Source organism: Thermobia domestica, chromosome 10 (assembly GCF_964235325.1).
Source record: "Thermobia domestica chromosome 10, izTheDome1.hap1.1, whole genome shotgun sequence".
NCBI classification, from domain to species: Eukaryota; Metazoa; Arthropoda; class Insecta; order Zygentoma; family Lepismatidae; genus Thermobia; species Thermobia domestica.
The window spans coordinates 16,664,952-16,686,813 of NC_137463.1; the positions used below are offsets into that span (position 1 = coordinate 16,664,952).

General features: G+C 35.6%; 1 protein-coding gene across 2 annotated transcripts in view; it reads right to left on the reverse strand.

The window, feature by feature from the left end:
* Positions 1–21,862, reverse strand: part of msk (importin-7 msk) — a 93,454-nt gene that overhangs the window by 58,301 nt on the left and 13,291 nt on the right. For both annotated transcript variants that reach the window (XM_081727779.1, XM_081727778.1), the window contains exons 2-8: positions 15,205–15,286; positions 12,772–12,925; positions 12,522–12,680; positions 7,336–7,492; positions 5,451–5,635; positions 3,414–3,587; positions 943–1,088 (exon numbers count right to left, since the gene is read on the reverse strand). In XM_081727779.1, the coding sequence (XP_081583905.1) occupies positions 943–1,088; positions 3,414–3,587; positions 5,451–5,635; positions 7,336–7,492; positions 12,522–12,680; positions 12,772–12,925; positions 15,205–15,286 (1,057 nt within the window). The remainder of the gene's footprint in view (positions 1–942; positions 1,089–3,413; positions 3,588–5,450; positions 5,636–7,335; positions 7,493–12,521; positions 12,681–12,771; positions 12,926–15,204; positions 15,287–21,862) is intronic.

A 21,862-nucleotide genomic window follows, 5' to 3' on the forward strand; every position in this document is an offset into this window, starting at 1 on the left:
AAATGTTTTGATAAGACTAGATACTTCGGTAAGATGTTTTCTCGCACTGTTCAACCAGGTGAGTCCGTTCCTTTTACTTTCCTGGTGTTTTTATTATTCTTTCTCCTGTTTTTAACCTCTGTGATCAAGGCTCCAGACGGAGAACCTAAAGCTAGAAGTGCAAGATGTTTCTAGGAATTACAGTTTATCTGTTAGGAAAATGGTGATAAGAATTGTTAAGCGTGCCAATATATTGTCTGTAATTAATGACAATTCACAAATAGTTTAAACGAATTCATAGAATGCATACGTATTAAAGATATACTAACTTTGGATATTAAAGTTTAATTTCATTAATATTAGTTACCTAGTTCATATCTCACTAGATGATGCTCTTAATAAAATGTGGAAATTTAACGCTACTTCTTACTTCAGATGTAAGCAGTTGCTAAATTTTACTATCGGAAATTTCTTACTAAGAATTTATGTCAAATTAAACTCGTGCAATTAGTGTATACTATTTACACTTCGGCCATATCTATAACTGAGAATAAACGAAAGTGATCCAACATTGACTATATATTAATAACTTACACTGCGGTTTCGGCAATTTGTAATGCCTTTAGGGCACTCCCATGGAGGCACCGATGAACTGCCGAAATTGCAATATAAATTGTTAATACACAGTCATGGAGCAGTTTTGTTACTATACATTCGAGTTCGCAAATTGTGACATGGCTACACATCTTTTTATGTGGCGGTTTATCTGAAAGACTGGCCTTCACTTTTAAAAACTTCGATATAAATTTATGATTAGTCACCGGTGTATCAAAAAGATGCACAAAATTTTGAAATTTTGTAGAATACACAACTGAGACCTTCTACCCAACAATTCCAAAGCAATAATCAAACTAGGTAAATGTAAAAATTTTTAACTGATCACAAGACACTGCATACACTCACCAAACTTCACTCGAATATATTCATATGGATCTGTATTCCACAACTCCTCGTCTGCCTGTGAGTAACATAACAAAGGAAAGAGAACGTCTTGGATGATAGTATACATATGAGGCTTCAAGAATTTCCACGAGTAGGCATGACTCACACTGAAAAAACAGAAATAAATAAATAAATATATGTAGAGAGAGAGCTGGAGAGCATATACTGTACATTTACGAAGGAAACTTGAGTAATATAATAATTAGAATAAAACGATAATAACTGAAGATCGTCCATAGAAAACTGACCCACACGATCTCCCTTCCTCCCGACGTCAAATGACGGATAGTTTACCGTATTTCTTTTTTATTAACCAACCAAACAATTCCACCGTTCATACAACTACAGTTAAGACGTGACTGATTTCATACACAGATTTTACAATTTTCTTATACATCTTTACACAATTTATTTCTAAAATAAATAAATAAATAAATAAATAAATAAATAAATAAAGTTGCTTTATTTACTTCTCCCACTATTACCTTTATTCTAGGATGTGCATTGTTCGGAAAATCACGTAATTATTGATAGTCGTCGTACTGTATTACGTCTACACTTCGCAATGGTATCGAACAACTCGTAAAGATTATTCAGAGTGATTCAATAGTAAATGTTTGATGGTAACAATCATATTTTGGTATTGATATCTTTCATGTAACCACTTTCAAACTGAAGAGGATGATATAGACATGATAATCAGTCTTCCACTTTTTTTTCAAATATGGATCATTTCGAGAAATTTACTTCAAAGCATTATCTCTGGTCACTTGCACGGAATTATCGCAATGTGTATAAGGCTTTATATGATTCATTTCGCACGACGATTAGCAATTAGCACGACGACTAACAACTGATGTAATGAACAAAATAAGTTTAAGGATAGCTCCTTCGTGGCTATATGGTTAGCATTCACATCTTCGGCGCGGGAGAACCGGGTTAGATTCCCGGCGGGAGCTCATGCGGTTTAGATCCCACCGTACTTTGTAGGTCCACGATCTCATATAGCTTTGCTGTTGAAAAGGACGCTAAATCCCAAACGAACCTTCAACAATGGAGATAGCAGTGGGCAAAAAGAGCAGCAATTTTCACTTTCCATTTTATTTATTTGTATTTATAGGCAGAACAACAAATTCTGTAATAAAATGTAGAGGAAACTAACAAAGAGCTTCCAAATAAGCGCGTTTGATGGAGACAGGTAAAACAGTTGTTATAAAATATCACATGTTTGAATAATGTATGCCATATGCAGGTAATAATAATAATAATAGACATGATATTCAGTAACTAATAGAATAAAGCTTAGTTACAAGTACCAAGCTATTTTAGAGCTGCCAAAAAAACAAGGTTTATTCAAAATATACAGTAATTTAGTGTACGAGACACGGAGAACTCTAGAACAATTAAGATGATTTGAAAAATACTCCAGAGAATACACAAAACAGTGGAATATATCATGTTACATCCTCAGGTGAAAAAACTTCTATACCCAATACGAAGGATTTGTGCAACTTACGAATATATAACACTACACATGGACTTTCGGTATCATGCTAATTAAAATAATAATAATCTGAATAAAGTTGTTCCCGGGCAATTAGCCAGGTGAATTCTACGTCGTCCAACGTTTCGAGAACCAATAACATTCTTCTAGTCTTCCGGGTTAAGTATGAACTTCTATACACTTCTGAAGAATGAGCCCATTTATTTCATCCTGAAGACTAGAACAATGTTGTCGGGTCTCGAAACGTTGGACGACGTAGAATTCACCTGACTGATTGAGAGCAGCTATATTCATCACAACAGGAAAGCTTCAATCCTTATTTCAAATAATTTGGAAAGGAAGTTTTAGAAGGTGGAAAATTAGAACCAATAAAACTCCTGTAAATCTAGCCTCGACCAATCAAATAAAAGCAGAACAATCTAGTTGATTATTATAAGAGTTATAACAACACTGCGTCGCTTGGGAGGAGTATCATCTTACGTTACTTAGTTCAAGCGGTCACGGTATAAATTGTAGAAGATCTAGGAAGCCTATATCGTTGCTTTCTTTTAAATATCCTGACCCTCACTCGACAAGTTCTGAAAAAGAACTTAGCAAGAGTTTAAAAAGTGAAGTCTACGCCTTAAAATTGGTGCGGTACGATTAGCAGAACTTGTCTGCTTATTATATACTATTCTAGTGCACTATAGATATAGATCTCTCAACTTCTATTACAATTACCTTATTATGAACTTAACGTGAGTACCATTATGACAAATAGCAAACCCGTTATTTTTGCCTTTATCGCTGAAAGGGAATTTAGTTTCCATTCTATTACAAACTTTATCTATTATGATTCAAAACGTTTCCAAAAAAATCACACTAAAAAAATGCTTTTATTATTTTACTTAATTTGTAAACCAAAGAATTATTTTCTATTAATACATACCCTTGATTGATGTAATTAAGAGTCTGTTGTAGTACTCGTGGCGATACGTATATTTTTCTTCTGTATTGGTCCAGTATTTTAAGAAGAACTTCTAAAATACCAGCAGAAAATGTCTTCAAATACCACTCTGCAAATTCTTTATACGGCTTCAATACGTGACCTGGACTTCCATACCTGTTGTTATCAAGATGAATTAAATTTTAGTAAACGGAATGTATGTTTCATATGTAAACGTAAAGAGTCACAAAAATCTCAATCCTTGTACAATCACCGAATTTTCGTTTTTAAGTTAACCTATGCTTAATAATCTAGTCGTAAGTTCCTACATACAGGTCTCTAATGCTACAATCCACAAAATCATTACGTCCAGCCTGATTATCCAAGTTTCAGTGTGTGATGTTCACACTACCACTACAAAATTAGGCATATTACTGTTTCATAACTATTTTCAAAGCACAATAAATGTATACTCAATTTTGACCTCCAAAGGTTGTTCTTTCTAGACGACCTGCTTTTCTCTTCTAGCTCGGTTACGAGAAATTGAAGGCAAAACGTTGGGGAACAGTTAGTAACGGGGTGCTGCGGTTGCAGACAATATATCATCTCATCCAGACAATTCATCCGTAGCAAAGGCAGTGCAATTACGAAATCCTGACCACTCTACCTATTTCCAGACATGAAGCGGCCACTCAAAGGGCACTATTCTGTAATTGGGATGACAGTTTCTAAAGTGGAAATGCGGATTTCAAGCCCAAACTGCAGACTTCTGCAAAAACGGTTTATGTCAGATGAAGGAGTGAAGTAAAAATGTGTCACGAATAACTGTACAATACAGTACAAGCATAGTGACTAGGTAGAGAAGGACTAAGCCATCATCTCAAAGGTACGCACAGTTCTTTTCTTCCACTTGATTGCACTAATATTTTTAATACCCCTCGTACATGTTAATTATAGTGGTTGTTTTCCTTTGATAGGTGAAGTAATAATACAAGCGATTTATTTGGTGCGACCTGGAATCGAACCGCGCGCACCACTCTACCACTACACTACCAAGGCCCCTTATTCTGTATAATAAAATTCAGTGTTTTACTGAGTGGAAGAATTGAGTGTCAATTTTCATTTACGTGTCCATAATTTGAAATAAGAGATTTTTAAGTGTTAATTTAAGATAAGATAGTATTTTTATTCGAAGTGTAAGGAGTGTTACAGAGCATTTTGATATTTTCTGTTCTGTTCCACTACCACCGTCTAAAAACCGTCAAATAACCCTTATCCTTCCAGATCAGTAGCATCAAATACTCCCTCACTCGAAGAAAGAAAGAAAGAAAAATAATGCTACCGATTGTTATCCATGAATTGACACTCACAGAAATAAAGAATCTGATAAAATGAACAGCCAGCAAACCCTCAGTAAGAACATTTCAGGACAGAATTATGACATGGGACGGAAAATTAATATTTTTCTGTAACCTTAGTACGTGGAACCTATGGCTACCAGAAGCGGACGATTCCGTTGAGCATTTGAAGGTCCAATTTATTACGAATTCATTCCTGTTGGGGGACCATCACTGATAGCTACTATAAACAACTGCAACAAATGCACATTGCTACCTGTCTCTAAGCAGTCAATTGAGAAAACGTAAAAAAGCTGCTGCTCCATTCTGCCAACACGTCAGAGCTTGGGGTTATCTGTTCTTCATCTGCTTAGATCAGTGGTCCATTTCCTGCAATGCAAGAACTTCCAAAACGTGGAGTAGGTTTAGACAGGTCCACAACTTTTCTCCTGAAAACCTTTCACTGAACAGGCACGAAGATGCCTGAAGATCACACAATATGATTTATGTTTTGAAAAGCGGTAGTTACGTTGCACAACTCTCTGAATTACTCAAATAACTGTGTTACTCTGAACAAGTACATACGGGCTACTCACTCACAAATTACAGTACCATTAAATCTAAAGTAACAGTATGAACGCTTATCTTCATTGATTCACACAATACGATTCATTGAAAGAAAATGAAAACTCGAAACATTTACCTCTCAAACATCCTCTGAAGAATATGCAGAGCCCATTTCTTACACTTCCACCATGGTAAATCTAATCTTTCTTCTTCTTCTATAGCATTTGTTTCTTCAGGAACTGGTCTATCTGCTACAACCCTTGCGATTTCCATCCATTGTGAGAACACTTCACGTGATATCAAATCCAAAGGAAGTGAATACTGTAAAGCATTGAAAGCATATATGAATCATCTTTTACGGTTATAGCTATCTACTGTTTACTTAGAACAAAGAAACGAAACTGCTTCAGCTAAATACAATTTTGTTTCGTGGTCGTTTCTACATGCTAGACCAGCGTTTCTTCAACTTCTTACAAGTGAGAACCACTTTTCTTAGTCCAGAATGTTACACGGACCACCTTTTTCCTTTGAATGCGAACTTATAATTTTCTTGGGTTTTGAACATATACCAATATACAATTGTATTTTTAAAATGCACTGGAACTACATATATTTCGAATTAGGTAGGAAACTTGCCAATATATTTTAGTATTAAAGATTTCCTTCGTTTTATATTGGTATTAACGAAAGAAGAAGAAAAAAAAAAACATATTAGTTTCTCTCTCAATTGAAGGCCAACAACAATATTTTATAATAATACCAGGCGTATCAAAAGTCAGGGGCAGTAGGACAACTCCATTCGAACTACTCGGACAGTTATATTCTATTCGGACAGTTTGTTGAACTGCATACATTGCTTTTTCATTTAATATGTAATAAGTCCTTATTGAACAGTACACAATCAGTAACTTGAACTGGAATACTACAAATTAATAACTAAATTTTTATTTGATTTGCTTGAAAATTTATACAATGTATTTTAGTTTTACAAATGTCAAGTCTGAAAATTTATTTCAGTTCATTTCTATTTCGAAGTGTGCCAGGATACGATTTTAAATATTAGTGTATTTTGTGATTTGTGTGCGATTTATTTAACCCCTGAATGCATAAGTGTATTAAACAATGATAAAGGATTATCTATTCCCCCTCCCCTTTGTTTCTTTCAGTTTCACTATATAATGTTATTTTTGAATGTTAGTGTTTAATGTTTACGCCCAGAGTTCTGAATGTAAACGAATCAAGGATAAACTTCGCTGCTCTCCCTGTTGGGAGCCATCTGTAATAGTCCTGATTTTAGGTTACATTATATTTAATTGTAGTGAAGTGAAATTACTGGGACTGTTTGCTATGAGAAAAATTTGACGGTGAATGTCCCACAGACACGTCAAGAGCAGTGGAACTGTAATACCCAATGAGGGCTTTCTTGCACAAGACGTAAGTAAAAATACGATATTTAAGAGTTTTGATATAATTTTTATAAAAATTCACCCTGAGTTCCAGACTAAACGCTGCAAACTGGACGACGCGAAAAGGACTAGAGAGAGGTTACTGTGCTGCCTACACAGTGCACACAATCTCGATAGTGTTCCTTCACCCGATACACTTCCCGAAAAACACCTCCATATCAAAAAATTCTCAAACGATTGGTGTGATTAAAACAATTCCACCATTTTACATTGAAAAACCACTTATTTCTATTAACTTTTCTCAGTATATTTTTCGTAAATATATATATATATATATATATATATATATATATATATATATATAAGAGAGAGAGAGAGAGAGAGAGAGATTTTAAAATATGATTGTGCATTATAAGTAAATAGAACAAGTCTACAGTTACTAAACTGTTCATGGATACACGGTTTAAAACTCAAACTCTTACCTTATACCACTTGCAAGTAGAAGGTAAGATTTTGAGTTTTAGAATAAGATGAGTTACTGCACTCAAAAATCTAACAATGTATAACTCCTTATACAACAATTGCACTCTTGACACCCAACTGACCCTACCCTACCTGTGTTAAAGCGAAGTATATTTTGAGTATTTGTTTTTGAAGTAACACTGACTGTTCCGATGGATTAGGAATAAGGCGCACACACAATTGATAGATCATTGGCAGCAACATGTTCATTGCTTCATTGAGCGGTCCTCGTTCTTCGGGTTTTTTATATCTATAAGGAAAAAAATCCATCATTAGAACAGTACAAGTGTAATAGTACACAACAATTACAATAAATTACCAACAAATTGATTCACTGATAACCGAAAGTTAAATGGGAACGTTAGCAGCGAGGCTATTTGTCCCCATTACAGTAAGGCCAATGACCAACACGTGCTATACATTGAAAATTCAGATTAAACCTCAAAGTATAAATTCGGAAAAAAAAAAAAAATAAATAAATAAATAAATAAATAAATAAAATAAAGACATTAAAACAAAATGCAAAAATAGGAATTGCAAACATTAAAACGAAAGTCGCGAAAAGACTAAACGAGCAATAAAATATAAAACACGAAAGTTATGTCAAAAGAGCAATAATTTTAACACACATACACCCAAAAAAAAAATAAATAAATAAATAAAATAAAAAACCTCAGAGCATATTAACTATTTTAATCTCCTGAATAAAAGTAAGAGGTCACTGAAGACTGCATTATCTTGCAAAACTTAATAAAAAGTTTAGGCAGTCTTAAACGTTCTCTGGGATGAATTCTGGACATTTTACTAAACTGTTGAATACTCAGTGCAACGATACAATCTTCATAATGTAACAAATGGAAAAATTAACAACGATCTTAATTTTATAAAAGATACAAGAGATATTTCTTATAACAACTAAAACTAGCTGAATTCCCAAGACATCTTTAAATCTCCGACAACAGCTTACTCCTAGCAAAGCTGCTTAAAAAAGTAAGTTCTCCTTCCAAAATGATTAATTTCGAAGAATGTAATAGTAATGATTAAATAAAATGTACGCCATTAACAGGGATAAGATTTTTTTTTTTAACGAAAAATAATATTCGTAATACGTCATCTTTCTTCTTTAGTGATGTGTTTCGAGTCTCTCAACTACGTCGATTACAATGATATTTTCGATTAATGCCATTTTCTATTTTATAACGGTAACCAAGGAAGTTTTGTCCCTTTTTCACCCACCACATTCGAACATCGATATGTCACCTAAGACATACCTGGAAGATCAAAAATAGTCCCCATCAACGACGATGACCTTCTGTCAACATTCTGGAAGGCCACAGATTCCATCACGGGAGAACTTGATAGGCCATGAAGCAAAGGCGGCAGCAAGTGCATTTTGTACCTCTACTAGGGATCTGAACTGGCGTCCTGTAAGGTGATTGTCCAAAGAATGGAACAGGTGATAAATCGGTCGGTGAAATGTGGAATAGTGGTTCCCATCAAAGGCGCAGAATGGTGTCCGGGTCATCCTAGCCACGTGGGGCTTCGAGTTGTACTGTAACAAGAGGACCCCTTTGCGATTCACAAGTGCTGGATTAAGAGTTTTGAGTTTTTCTTGAACACGGCTCAACTGCTGATAGTACACAGTTGCACTGATGCTCTGACCAACTAGGAGCAGTTCCCGATGCACGATGCCGCGAATAGTTCACCAAACATACAGGAGGACCTTCTGGTGCAGTGCTGATTTCGGCTGTTTTGGAACCGGTTCATGGGATTCTAACCAATGTCGACGGCGCCGTGGTGCTTCGTACCGGACCCACTTCTCATCACATGTCAACACCCTGTCCAGAAATTACTCCTTCATCAGAGGAGACAGCTAAGAAACGTAGGTGCCTGCTCACGTTGCCTTCTGGCCCGGAGTCAAATTATGTGGGAACATCGACCCAACTTGTAGTGCTTCCCCCTTGAAGATCATTTTGTACATGTGTTGGTTTTCCGGCATGTGGTGGCAGGAGTGTCTTCGAGTGTTTTGTCACCGTCCTTAAACTTGTTAAACCACCGCTGCAGTGTCCGCGTAGTCAAGACACTCCTCACAAAAGGTCTGGCGTATCTTCCGCCCCGCTGCAGCGGCGTTTGACCCCAGTTTGAACTCGTACACTATACACGCCCTTATGAAGCTCAGTGAAAGTCCCATGTTCACTCTGTCTTTACGCAAGTTCACGGTTAATTGAACTGCCACAACCAGGTAATATGTTGGATATACCCACACCAACAACTGGCCTTCGCCTTAACTCCATTCGCATTCAACTCGCGGTGTAAGGGCCAATGAAACACAGACTTCCACAAAAAGGGACAGAACTTTCTTGGTTATCTTTATACATACAAATTTTAACCCTAGTGTACGCAAACATACGTCCCATAATTCTGTAAATATGACACCTGCAAAGAAAATGGCGATTATATTTGTTATGTCGAAGAGCATAATAGTGCAAAATAAATTCGGTGAGTAAACAAACACTCCGAAAGGAATATAATTTTTTAAACTATCGCATACGCTAGCGTAATACTCATATTAAATTCTCTGAGATCTAAAAAGGGAAAAAATATTGCTTGCGTAAATTCCGCATCTATTATTTTCATAGGAAGAATACCCACATAAACTGATTTGCGGCGGAACTGTTACCTACAAAGAAAGTTGCAAAACCACTTTTTCGATTCCTTTTGATTGCTGTGGTCATTTGCTATATATGGATAAGAGTGAAACTTAGCATGTCATGATTATATATATATATATATATATATATATATATATATAATTGGTCTAGGAATTAATTCGTGCGGTTTTTAATAAAAATTGAAGCTTTATTTCAAAAACATTGTAAATGAATACGTTAACAAAAATATTGTCCATCGCTAGCCACTACTTTCTCCCATCTTTCAGGCAATTTACGGTTTCCGTGTCGAAAGAATTCCTCATCTTTTGACGCAATGTAATCAAAGATCCATTTTTCGATATTTTCTGAAGAAGTGAACCGCTGTCCAATCAAATCGTTATTCATGCAATCGATCAAGTAGTAGTCAGACGGAGCAATGTCTGGTGAATATGGCGGGTGGAGTAACACTTTCCATCCGACATTTTCCAAATAGGTTTTGACCGGTTTTGCGACATGTGGTCGAGCGTTATCATCTTGATAAATAAGTTTATTATGCCTGTTATTCCATTCTGGTCGTTTTCAGGTCAGAGCTTGCTTCAAACGCATTAATTGTTGTCGATAGCGGTGTCCATTAATAGTTTCACCAAGTTTCAGAAGTTCATAGTACACCACACGTTTCAAATCCCACCATATATACAGCATAACCTTTGCACAATGAATATCTCGTTTCGGTTGTGAAGGACCTGGTTCACCTTGCTTCACCCAGGCCTTTTTTCGTTTAGGATTCTCGTAATGAATCCACTTCTCATCACCAGTTACAATTCGATGCAAAAATCCCTTCCTTTTCTGTCTTTGAAGCAGCAATTCGCAAACGGTTTTTCTTCTTTCAACGTCTTTCTTTTCAATTCATGTGAAACCCAATAAGACATCTTTTGAATCATTCCTATGGCTTTGAGACGTTTGGAAACTGTTGTTTGCTCAACTCCAAATGCTTCTGCAAGTTCGTCCTGCGTTTGACACGAATCCTGATCAAGCAATGCTCTCAATTCTTCATCTTCAAATTCTTTTGGCTGTCCAAATTGCTTTTGGTCTTCCAAGCTGAAATCACCACCTTTAAACCGTGCAAACCACTTCTGACACGTTCGCTCAGCTAGAGAATTTTCACCAAACACTTCCACTAAAATATGATGACTTGCGGTAGCACTTTTCTTCATGTTAAAGCAATGAAGAATAACTCCCCGCAAAAACACTTTATCAGGCACAAAACGCGCCATTTTCAGTTGAAGAAAAAATGTTGTTGTTTCCGCTTCAAGCAACTGACATATACTAAACAAGATGCTCAATGACAGTAGTTTTCAACGCATGTTTGGATCAACGAAACCATGGGACAATAAGCTAGTTACGCCATCTTTTGTAAAACCGCACGAATTAATTCCTAGACCAAATATATAAAATAAAAATTTAAAAAAAAAAAAAAAACCTCTCTTCCTCCAGTCTATATTGTATTTCAGATTGTCTGATGAGTGCGTTGGGAAGATGGCAATCAGAATAGGGATGTACCACAGATATATAGAACTTTTCAAATTGCGAATCGTGGAATTTGCAGCTAGTACAGGAAATAGAAAATTCAAAGTAAAGTATGTCGCGCATAACGGTAAGCTGAAACAAACAAAGGTAGGCGTGCTTCTCGTTGTATGAAGTAGAAGTTTCCCTAATAGATCAGCTTGTTATTGTCTTGTAAGAATGTCTATCTCAGCATCGTATATGCAGGGTTTCACTAATCGAATTTCTTCAGGAGGATGCCTATAATATACATTATTCTGAGAGGTATGCATTAAAAACAGTTTACCCGAAATTCAAAACAGAATACGGGAACGTATACGGTAGTGGTTTCTCATGTACACTAATGTTCAAAATGATTGTTGCATATCTATAACTTTCTTCTTGTAAGAATATAATTTGATAATGATTTTGCAGGGTACTTTTAACACGGATACTATATGTATAATCGAGAAATGTATATTTATGATAAATTTCCTAGGAAAAGAATTATAAATACGAAAATTAGAACGAGTAAAACAAAATGTTGCTAAATGGACAAGAAAGTTTTATTTTCGTTTTATTGTTCTTATTTACTGCTCTGACATGAAATTTGCCACGTACATGTCTTTGCCGATTATACACATACTAACATTATAAGAAACACCGGGCGAATTCGTTATCAAATTATATTCCTACAACAACACATTTACAGACATGCGTGTACATTAGCTAATTAAAATATATTAGCTTGTCCAACTTAATGGAAATGATAGTTTCTAGCAAGATATTAAATATATATATAAATGGATTCTGTTTGGTCTCCAGACCACTTGATACGAAAATGTGTGATGTTCATCTTCTACACATTTCCTACGTCTCTAAACAACTTACTGTGTTCTTTAGATGACCAATAACCCGAAATGGTTATTTAGGAATGCAAACAATACATGAAATTGTGATTTTTTTTTCCAAAAGTTTTCTATTCCTATTTTTTCATCTCTTGTAGAATACAACTGCCTTTATTTATCATGCCTACAAAATGTAATACATAATTACTCTATACTTTAAACACCATACAATACTTACTCGAAGTTTTTCACTAACTGGTATAAACATAAAAGAGCACCTGACCAGCCTCCCAAGTCAGGATTTTGTAAATAGATGCTAATTTTGTCGACAATCTGTGTCCATCTTCCAGGGAAGTCATGTTTTACTATGTTGCTCACGCACACTGCAAGCTGAACCCTGAAATACGAAAACCGATGATTATTAAGTTATCTCAAGCTTTGACTCTAGAAAGTCAATTAAAATATTCAATATTTAACTGATTACATACCTAATTAATTCTGGGGCATGGACAACAGCATCAACAATGGCATCCCTGATCATTGCGCGATCTTGTTCGTGTAAATTAAAGGGGATTGGCTGACCAGGTTCCGCTTCCTTGTCAGCCCAATATTGTGTAACAAGATTCTTCAAGAAAATTACACCTGCAATTAAAGAATTTTGTTTGCATAAGAAATAGAGTAATCAAAAAGACTTTTACATTAAAAAAATAGCACTTTAATTATATTTTATCGGCATATATTGTATTCCTATGAATAAAATACATACATGGTACATGTAGGCTTTCCACTTTTAAGTACAACACTAAACGTTCCTTACTGAAAGAAGTTATTTGTTGACCTACAGAAAAACAGGTTTGATTCAAAAGAATGTAGACAGCTCAAGAAGTTTCCTTCCACGCCTAACTTCTGCACGGCTTTTGGCTAAAGCTTTATATAATCTTGGCGAAATATTATATAAAGCCAATAAAAACATTAGGGAATAAAAAGAAATCGGGAAAGAGCTATGTTGGCACACTGTCAACGGGAGTATCTTTCAAACGATGAGTGGTTTTGTCAAACTCGACCAAGTCTTGTGTATCTGACAAGGTGTCCCGACAACTTTACCCTTCTTCACTCCTTCGTGTTTTTATTTTATCTACTCTCGTTTTTAATCCGTGTTCCAGCCGAAAGTTAGATGATGAACCAATAATTACCAGGTATCCAAAAAAGTTCGTGCCGTATGTTTCAGTAAAAAAAACAACGACCCGTATTTTCATTCAAATGCATCTTATTCAGCAAAATAATCTCCTTCAGCTTCAATTACATGTTCTTAAAGAGAAAAGCTTATAAATCCCGTGTTTTTAAAAGTTCTTGTCTCTATAACCAATTATCCTACGGCCTGCGCATCACCACCACGGTTTCGGAACTGCTGTTCACGCAAATGCTTATCGACGACCAAAAATAGATGATAGTTGGATGGAGCGATGTTCAAGGAGTAAGGAGGATTAGATAGGACTTCCCAAGCGTGTTGATCACCTCCTTGGTCGCTTTCGCCGTAGGAGGTTTGGCATTGTCTTAAAGAAGGATCACTCCTTTTCTGTTAACTGGCTGCTTCTGACAGTGCAACTTCAACCCTTTGCAACTGGGACAAGTACATCCCTACAGTGATGGTTTTGCAACTATCTAGCAACTTAAAGTGCACAATACCAGCGCTGGTGAATCAAACACAGAGCAGACCCTTCTGTTGATTGTTTTGTTTGGGGGTAAATGCCACAAAACCAGGGAACGACCAATCATATTTTCTCTTGCGGTTACTACAGAACACCAATTTCTCGTCACATGTCAATATCTCGTCCAGAAGTGGGACTTTCTTGTGGGGTGACAGCAATGAAGAGCCAATGGTGAGTCGCTGGAGTTTGGTTTTCTCGGTCAGAACATGACGAACCCAGTTATTGAGCTTCCAAGTCTTCCCAAGGTTGTGCAGATGCAATGGAATGGTTTCCTCCAACACTCCAAACTCTTGTTCAAGTTCCTGGCACGTTCGATGTGGATCACGCTCGATGTTTCACTAGGCTCGAAGATCGAAATTCGATCGAGTTAACGTTTTTCAGTCAGATCATGTGGCATCAAACGTAGAGTTTCTTTTCTCCGAATGGTGTAACATTGTTTGGCGATGGATGTTTAGGTGTCACGACTTTCTAGACTTTTGCCAGAATGTTATCCAATATCACACCACATCACACGAGAGGGCTAATTTTATCACAGATTGATTTCCCCTTCAAAAGTATTATTTTTTTTTTTTTATTTCAGACATTTTTCCGCTTATTTCTCTTGATATTTTGCTGTCAAGTTAAAAAAAAAAATCACCTTGTATAGAAATGTCCACATTTCCCTATGCACTCAACTCCCTAATACATTATACATCTTCAAAGTATTTAATTCTTAAATAGAACAATTGTTTTAAGATAGCAGTTTGAAGATTTCAAAAATTGTTTGTATCTTAGGTAGAGTTCTTTAGGATTTTTTTTTTCATTGAAGAAATTTTTAAGTCAAAAAACTACAGTGTTTATATACCACCTTCGTTTTACCTCTATAACAAGTGATCTATTTTTTATTTTAATAATAGAATGGAGTTGAAGCAATTTAATGTGATCAATTACCTTCATAAAATAGAATAAGCGTAAGAAGAATACCGAAGAAGACTAGTCCCTTATATGAAATATTTAGCGCATACCTAATTTTTGGTAGATACAGATAAGGAAATTAAAATTTGACGTTATTATCTTTTTCTTCCTTTAAGTTTTCATTGAATATGAAGCTACCACGTATTCCAAGAACGGAACTTTCATATACAATTACAAAAAAAACTAAGTTACTGCACATAATATAAAAATTACACACACACACACCTTGAATCAAACTCTCAAAAATAGATTACTCACCTGCTTGTCGTACAGGCATGTCTACATCTGACATCATTACAACCTGAAGTAATGTCGGTGCAAATCCGATAATTTTGTGTATCTATAAAAGAAAGAAGAATAATAATAGTAATAATAATATCAGAAAGCCGAGACTTCTCATAAAGCACTCTCATGAATCAATAAGACTGGCTTCTTTTTCTCCCCATGTTATCATTAGATTAAGTTCCTTCAATGAACAACATTGTATAGAAAAATAAAAATTGCTGGTACTTGGAAAATAGAACCTTATCGTAATACCACACCAATATTACTTTTGGGTTTCTTCCTCGACTATCAACATTTTGGTATTTTGAGCACCGTGTGGTAAGTGGATGTAATTTAATATAAAATGGAAACTCAAGCTCGAAGCGCACATAATGTGTCTGATGAACTTCGTTATTCCCACTGTATCTCCAGATTCCAAGTGTATTCCTACAATAATTTTCAATATACTAGGGTAAACTATCTGTCTATCAACGTTTGGGAGGTGATTCCTGACACTAAGATAAGACAAAAAGTATAGACCAACCTGGGTGCACAAATGCTTCATTTTGGAGTTATAGGCTGCCGAACACACACACACAAAAAAAAAAAAAAAAAAAATTAACTTTAAAGGTCTATAGCTACAAAACTATTTCACCTACCGTAGTCGGGTCAAGACTTCACTTAGCAACTAATACATGCGCTATGACACTTTCACCAGAAAATCTTTTTTCTGTTGACAAGAAATAAACCATATGCACAGTTAGTCAGTGTGTTCATTTTCGCAGCATCTACCTTTGGTTGGCGAGGGAGAAAAAGAGAAAAAAAGCAAAGTGGACTCCCAAACCCACATGTGTAAGTCATTAATCACAGTTAAAAGGGGACCAAGACTAAATAAATCAATAATATATATATATATATATATATATATATATATATATATATATATATATATATATATATGTGTGTGTGTGTGTGTGTGTGTGTGTTTTCTGAACGTTAACGTTACTTCTCCCAAAATGTCTGTCGTGATGCACACCTCTTTTTTCTGTGTATGTTGGCCTTAAATCCTACCTCTCAGCCCCAAACCTTTCTCTACCTGGTTCGCCGTATTATATTGCAAGGATCCCCACATCACAACAGACGCACGTGTCAGCTCAACACGTGCTAATATTTACAAACAACCTAGCAGACAACAGGCCAACCCGGAAGACACCGAGGAACACCGAAACAGACGGACCTCACGGAAGTACCCGAGGAGGACAAATAAAAGGAGGACCACCGAGGGACCCAGATCAGTCGACCAACTGATCGCCTAACCTTTACCTTCCTATGTCGCTGTGGACTAGGAGCACCTCTTCCTTACCATATGTCGCACTGAACTAGGGATCCATCTTAAACTTATAATCCAAGTCTAACCTACAACCTGCCAAAGTGTTCTGGAAACCGCCATGAGTGGAAGGGGCACCCGGCAAAACATTTAGTATTCCTTCACTTGGTCATTGAGGAAGAGACATTGAATTAGACACACTTGTATTTATTATATTTTGTAATAAAACTTGGTGAAGCGGAAAAGACACCCTGTATATCATTTGACTCTACCAAACATTACAATATATACATATTTACATTCGTATTACATTTGGTACAGAAAACACTGTTATGTAGAAGACGAATTAATTACAAATATGCAAGTGTAACACGCCTAATGTTCGTGCTTACGAATCTGGATGTGCTATTATCTTGATACTTCGCATATATTAAATGAATACAAAATGCATATAAAATACGTTAAAAAATAATGTTTCCAGGTTTCGACTTTATTATTTTTTTCATGCTGTTCATTTCTGTTTCCAAAGCTTTTGTCTCCTCTTCTGCAGGCTCGAGCAGAGGTTTGAGTTTCAATTCCAATTTTCTATCTCTCTGCGAGAAGTTACTTAAGTGGTTGGCTAATTAGCTCCATCACCATCTACAGCCAGATGATGGAGCTGCCATCTTGAAGGATCTCAAAGGAAATTGTTACATTTCTACAATATTATACAATTTCCAGTATATTCTTAGTAGTATCAGCAGACACATTGACATAGACCCGAAACAACGTGTTCTCCTTTGACATGATTATAAAATGATCGTTGGGAAATCAGTCAAAAGATTCAAGAAATTTTTATGTAATACAAGGAACAATTTTGTAAATAAATCAGCAAAGGTATCATCTTACACGGAACTTTACATGTGTTAAACCTTAAATCAGTAAGCCAGTCTATAAAGAACCATTCTACTTCTGTAATTCTTCCATCCTTATCTGATTCAGTGGTTCCATTTACGTTCTTATATACATTACGAATTTAACAAGTTTTATAATAATGCTGCCTTACCAATGCTAGTAGCACATCCTCTTCTGTCACGGCAAATTGTAAGCAATACACCACACATTAGATTTACTACAGTGTAGGGAAGGAGGTGCTAAGGAAGCTCCGGAGTTCTGAGGTTTGAAATATAGGTCAAGTTAAGAAACAGGCACTGGAATTGGATGTCTTATACTGTACATATTTTGCACTTTCAATGTCATGGTAATACAGTGACAATCACAAGGGTAAAGCAAGCCCTAAGTTAGTATGAAATATAAGAGAAGTCAAATACATGTCGGGATTATCACAGACTGGAAAGGAAGAACGCATTTAGTGACAAGAGACGAACACATAGGAGGAAGAAAACACTAAGACGACCATGATTTGGATAGAACGTGCAGGTGACGAACACAAAATTTTGAGAGATCATTTACTGATCATCTCCAAGCAGTGTTCGTAGGTCTGATTATACGGCAAAGTCAGCTAGAAGCTGAAGGAGGACAATGCATACATAGATGCAGAATACTTTATCGAGTTTCATAGGACACGGACAATGGTGAGTCATAGTCACGCAGTAGAAATACTTGTGTTAAGTGTGAATGTTGGACGCCAAACCGAGTGGAAGTTGTTCCTTCCGGCAAGAACTTGACTTGGTGATCCAGACAAGTTCAGACTTCAATACATATTGTTGACAACTTGGTTCCATTCGAGTTGAAAGCGCTGATGAAACTGTTTAGTGAACACAATCTATGGTGGGTATGGGAAGATGGAGCTTTTTCGCTTCATCGGCATTTAACTTTCGCTGCTTGGCATGCCTCTATTACCAGCTATGACCAAATGTATCGGAACCCAGCAGAATCTTATCTTACATCCCCGTACTAATAATCTATGACATGACAGGAGGCTTTGCTGGACGAAGGGTTGAGCACATCAAGGAGGTTATTCAGACCACTTTGAGAGTTACGATAGATTTTTTGCGTGGCATAGCGCAAAGTCTGTAAAATTGCAGCCATCTATGAACACTGACAAAAATTAGTGTAATTTAAAACCGTCAAGTACGTGTTGGTGTAAGAAAGGGATAGACGGCAGTGCGCATGTTTGAAACTGTCAACAGAAAAGCTAATGAAGTAATGAAACTTTCAAAGCAGAACGTTTTTCAACTTTTTTGAAATGGTATACGAGAATCCCAAATATTTTCAGCAACCATTTTAATAATACAGTAATAAAATAACCTAAAATTTTCAAGCGCATAAAAGCAAACAGAGTTCCATTTTTTACTTATAGGCTTTTTATTTATGGAGAAATATACAGGAGGCTTGTAAGACTGTAGAATAACTGAATAAGTAACCAATCAAGAAATCCTCGCACATATGTACTCAAAAAGAAAGTACAGTTTATTATAAAAGATGGCAATGAATCATTTAAGTCCCCTTGTTCCTTACTTCGGATGTCTCATCTTCAGACAATTTGTCCCCAGAAACAGACTTGAAATTGTGGTATTAATTACCAAATTTCTGACAAAGTCAGTTAAAAAAAGAAGAAAAGGAAAAGAAAACTTCCTGTTTCTCTTGTATCCAGCACCAGGTCCATTTACCTTAATGTAAGTCGATCACTTGTGCCAATCACTTCAAACGAAAAATCACTGGCTGCAAGACAATTATCATAATATTGCTTACTGCAGACCCCTATCTTTCACTAATTGCTTCTGACACGGGGGTGTGAGCACCTATTTCGGTAATATGATTCCAAGATTTTTTTAAAGGTCCGTTACTGCTCGCTTGAATAAATATTTGAAATCTAGTATGTCTCCACTTGCTCTTGCAGAGTTTTATTTTTCAAACATCCAGAGCAATACTTGCTTGTAATCAAAAACTAGTTTCATTTTATCAACAGGTGTCAAAAATGAGTATGAACAAACACTAACCATGACGTAAAATACATCAAAAGAATCGAAGCTTTTGTCTACTTTGTCATTAGCTACAATTTTTCTTGGATATATATAAAGTAGTCCGAGTTAAACAAAAATCTGCTATTTTAATATCTTTGATTATTGTATTCATCTGTATTCAGGTAAGACTAGTATCTTTATTTGACTTCTTGGAATTGATACTACAAGCTCAAAGAACTCTTAAAAACATCTTACCATTGCATGCACTATACTTCAATGCCAACTGCAATAGAAAGTGATATTAAACTTTTGAAGCTTACAGAAATCTCAGTAAAGACACTTCCAAAGGTACTACTATGCATAATAAATTCATATCGGACGATTATTTACGAAAACGCAAAAAAGATCTGGAAATTTTTCATAAGATTGGGAGCAGCAACTTCGTTTTACAGTAAGTGATAGACATCTATATTCGTGATAGTAAAGAAAATGAAAGTTACCTTCATTGCAGTGAGTGTACTTTACTAGATTTTTTTTTAATTTGTCAGTATTGTATGATTAATTGGTTATCAAATATATTTGCAGTAGAAATTATTTTATTAGCCATAAAATTAGTAATATATCACTAATTACATGCTTATTTTCATCTATTTCAGTCTGAGTGTCACTGATCACGGTGTCTGCTGAGTTTCATTTTCAAAATTCCAGTGCATTTCTAGTATGTTCAGTATAACTGTCAGCAAAATTCCAGTACCTAATACAATTATTTTTTAAAGTTCCTAAGGAATGATCACACTCTTGATTATTTCAGTTTTAATGAGTCTCCTTCTTGTCTTGTCTTCGTCACCATTAATGGTGTTTAATAATTAGGTGCACCAACAACTAAGGTCAAATGTGCCATAAATGCAGAAATATTGACTTATTTGTGCAGAAATTGACTTATTTGTATAATAAAGTGTACAAAAGTTTACAAATGGTGGACATCGCCATTTGCAAGGTTGGCCGACAGTGAAGTCGAAGTGCTTGAATTATAGTATAAAAAAATTGACAGCAGTTAAAAATAGAATTCAGTAGATGCATGTAATATATAGAAATATGTCCAAGTCGGGTTAGTTGAAAAATTGTCAAAATAGGAAAGAATTGAAGTCAAAATCAGGAAGGGGGTCCAGCGGGATGAAGAGGACCAGCTACCCAGATGGAAAGAATGTAAAAGTGAGAAAAAGTGAAAAATAAATGAAATACAGATGAGTAGAGTATTTGTGGATGAATGTAAATGTGTGTAATGAATGTAAGATGTGCACTTTTCACTTAATCCCCTTCCTCTTCTGCGCAACACGCCAGGGGAAGTTGACACTCATACGATCACTGCTGAACTCCCCGAGTCTCCTTCCATTTATGCATTTGTTCTTCATCCAGTATTCAGAAGCGATGAACGTAAGAATAGTTGATGGATTCCTTATATTATTATTACTATTATTATTACTATTATTATTATTATTATTATTATTATTTCATTTAAATTGTTTTGAGTCATGAAACAATCTCAATGAATACAAAACTGTTTCTAGGACTATTAAAACAATTACAAAAAAGCATTGTTGACAAATTTCCTGTTTCATTATTTTTCCAGTATGTGGATCAACTTTCCAGTATCAAAATTAAATTCCAGTATAATTCAAGTATTTCCAGTATCAGTAGACACCCTGCTGATTATTCTAGAGATTTCAACAGAGGAGTCTTGTAAGTATTTGTTACGGAACTAAAAGCAAAAATTTAAAAAAAAAATGAAATATAGGCAATGAACACCAATTTTAGCATCAAAGAACTGAATTTGAAATTTATATGTCAACAAATATTACACTTTTTATCATTTCATCATATCTTCATGTTTAAAAAATTAAAAAAAAAAAAAAAAGTTTTGAACCCTCGATCTTCAAGTCTCAAGATCTTTACGAAGACTCAGTGCCTCACCACGCTCGACTACCGTCGGTAGAAGTACTTCTTACAGCTAGTGTCTATATAAAGTACAGAGGGGAAAATCCAATTTCCTGTTCAGATCTGTGACAATTGCGATGGATCTAGGCTCACTTTTTACGACAGCCTCTGTAAGGGATTCTAGGTTTTTATGAACAGAAGTGTACAAGACCAAGTTTGATCACGCTGTCAAAGGATTTTTTTCTTAACTTCAAAGAACTCAGAATGTAACAATTTTATCTGTATAGTGTTCCATTCATCTGTATTCACTAATCCATAATCTAGGAGTTGGAGGCAATTTCATGATGTCAAATGCTCTGCATTCAGTCCTTTGTCCTTGCTGACAGTTGCTTTATTCTTTTTTTTTTTTTTTTTTTTTCCTTCTGCACGTGGTCAGAAGAAGGCAGGCAAGAAGATCTGTTTCTATGGTAACATCAGCCAATTA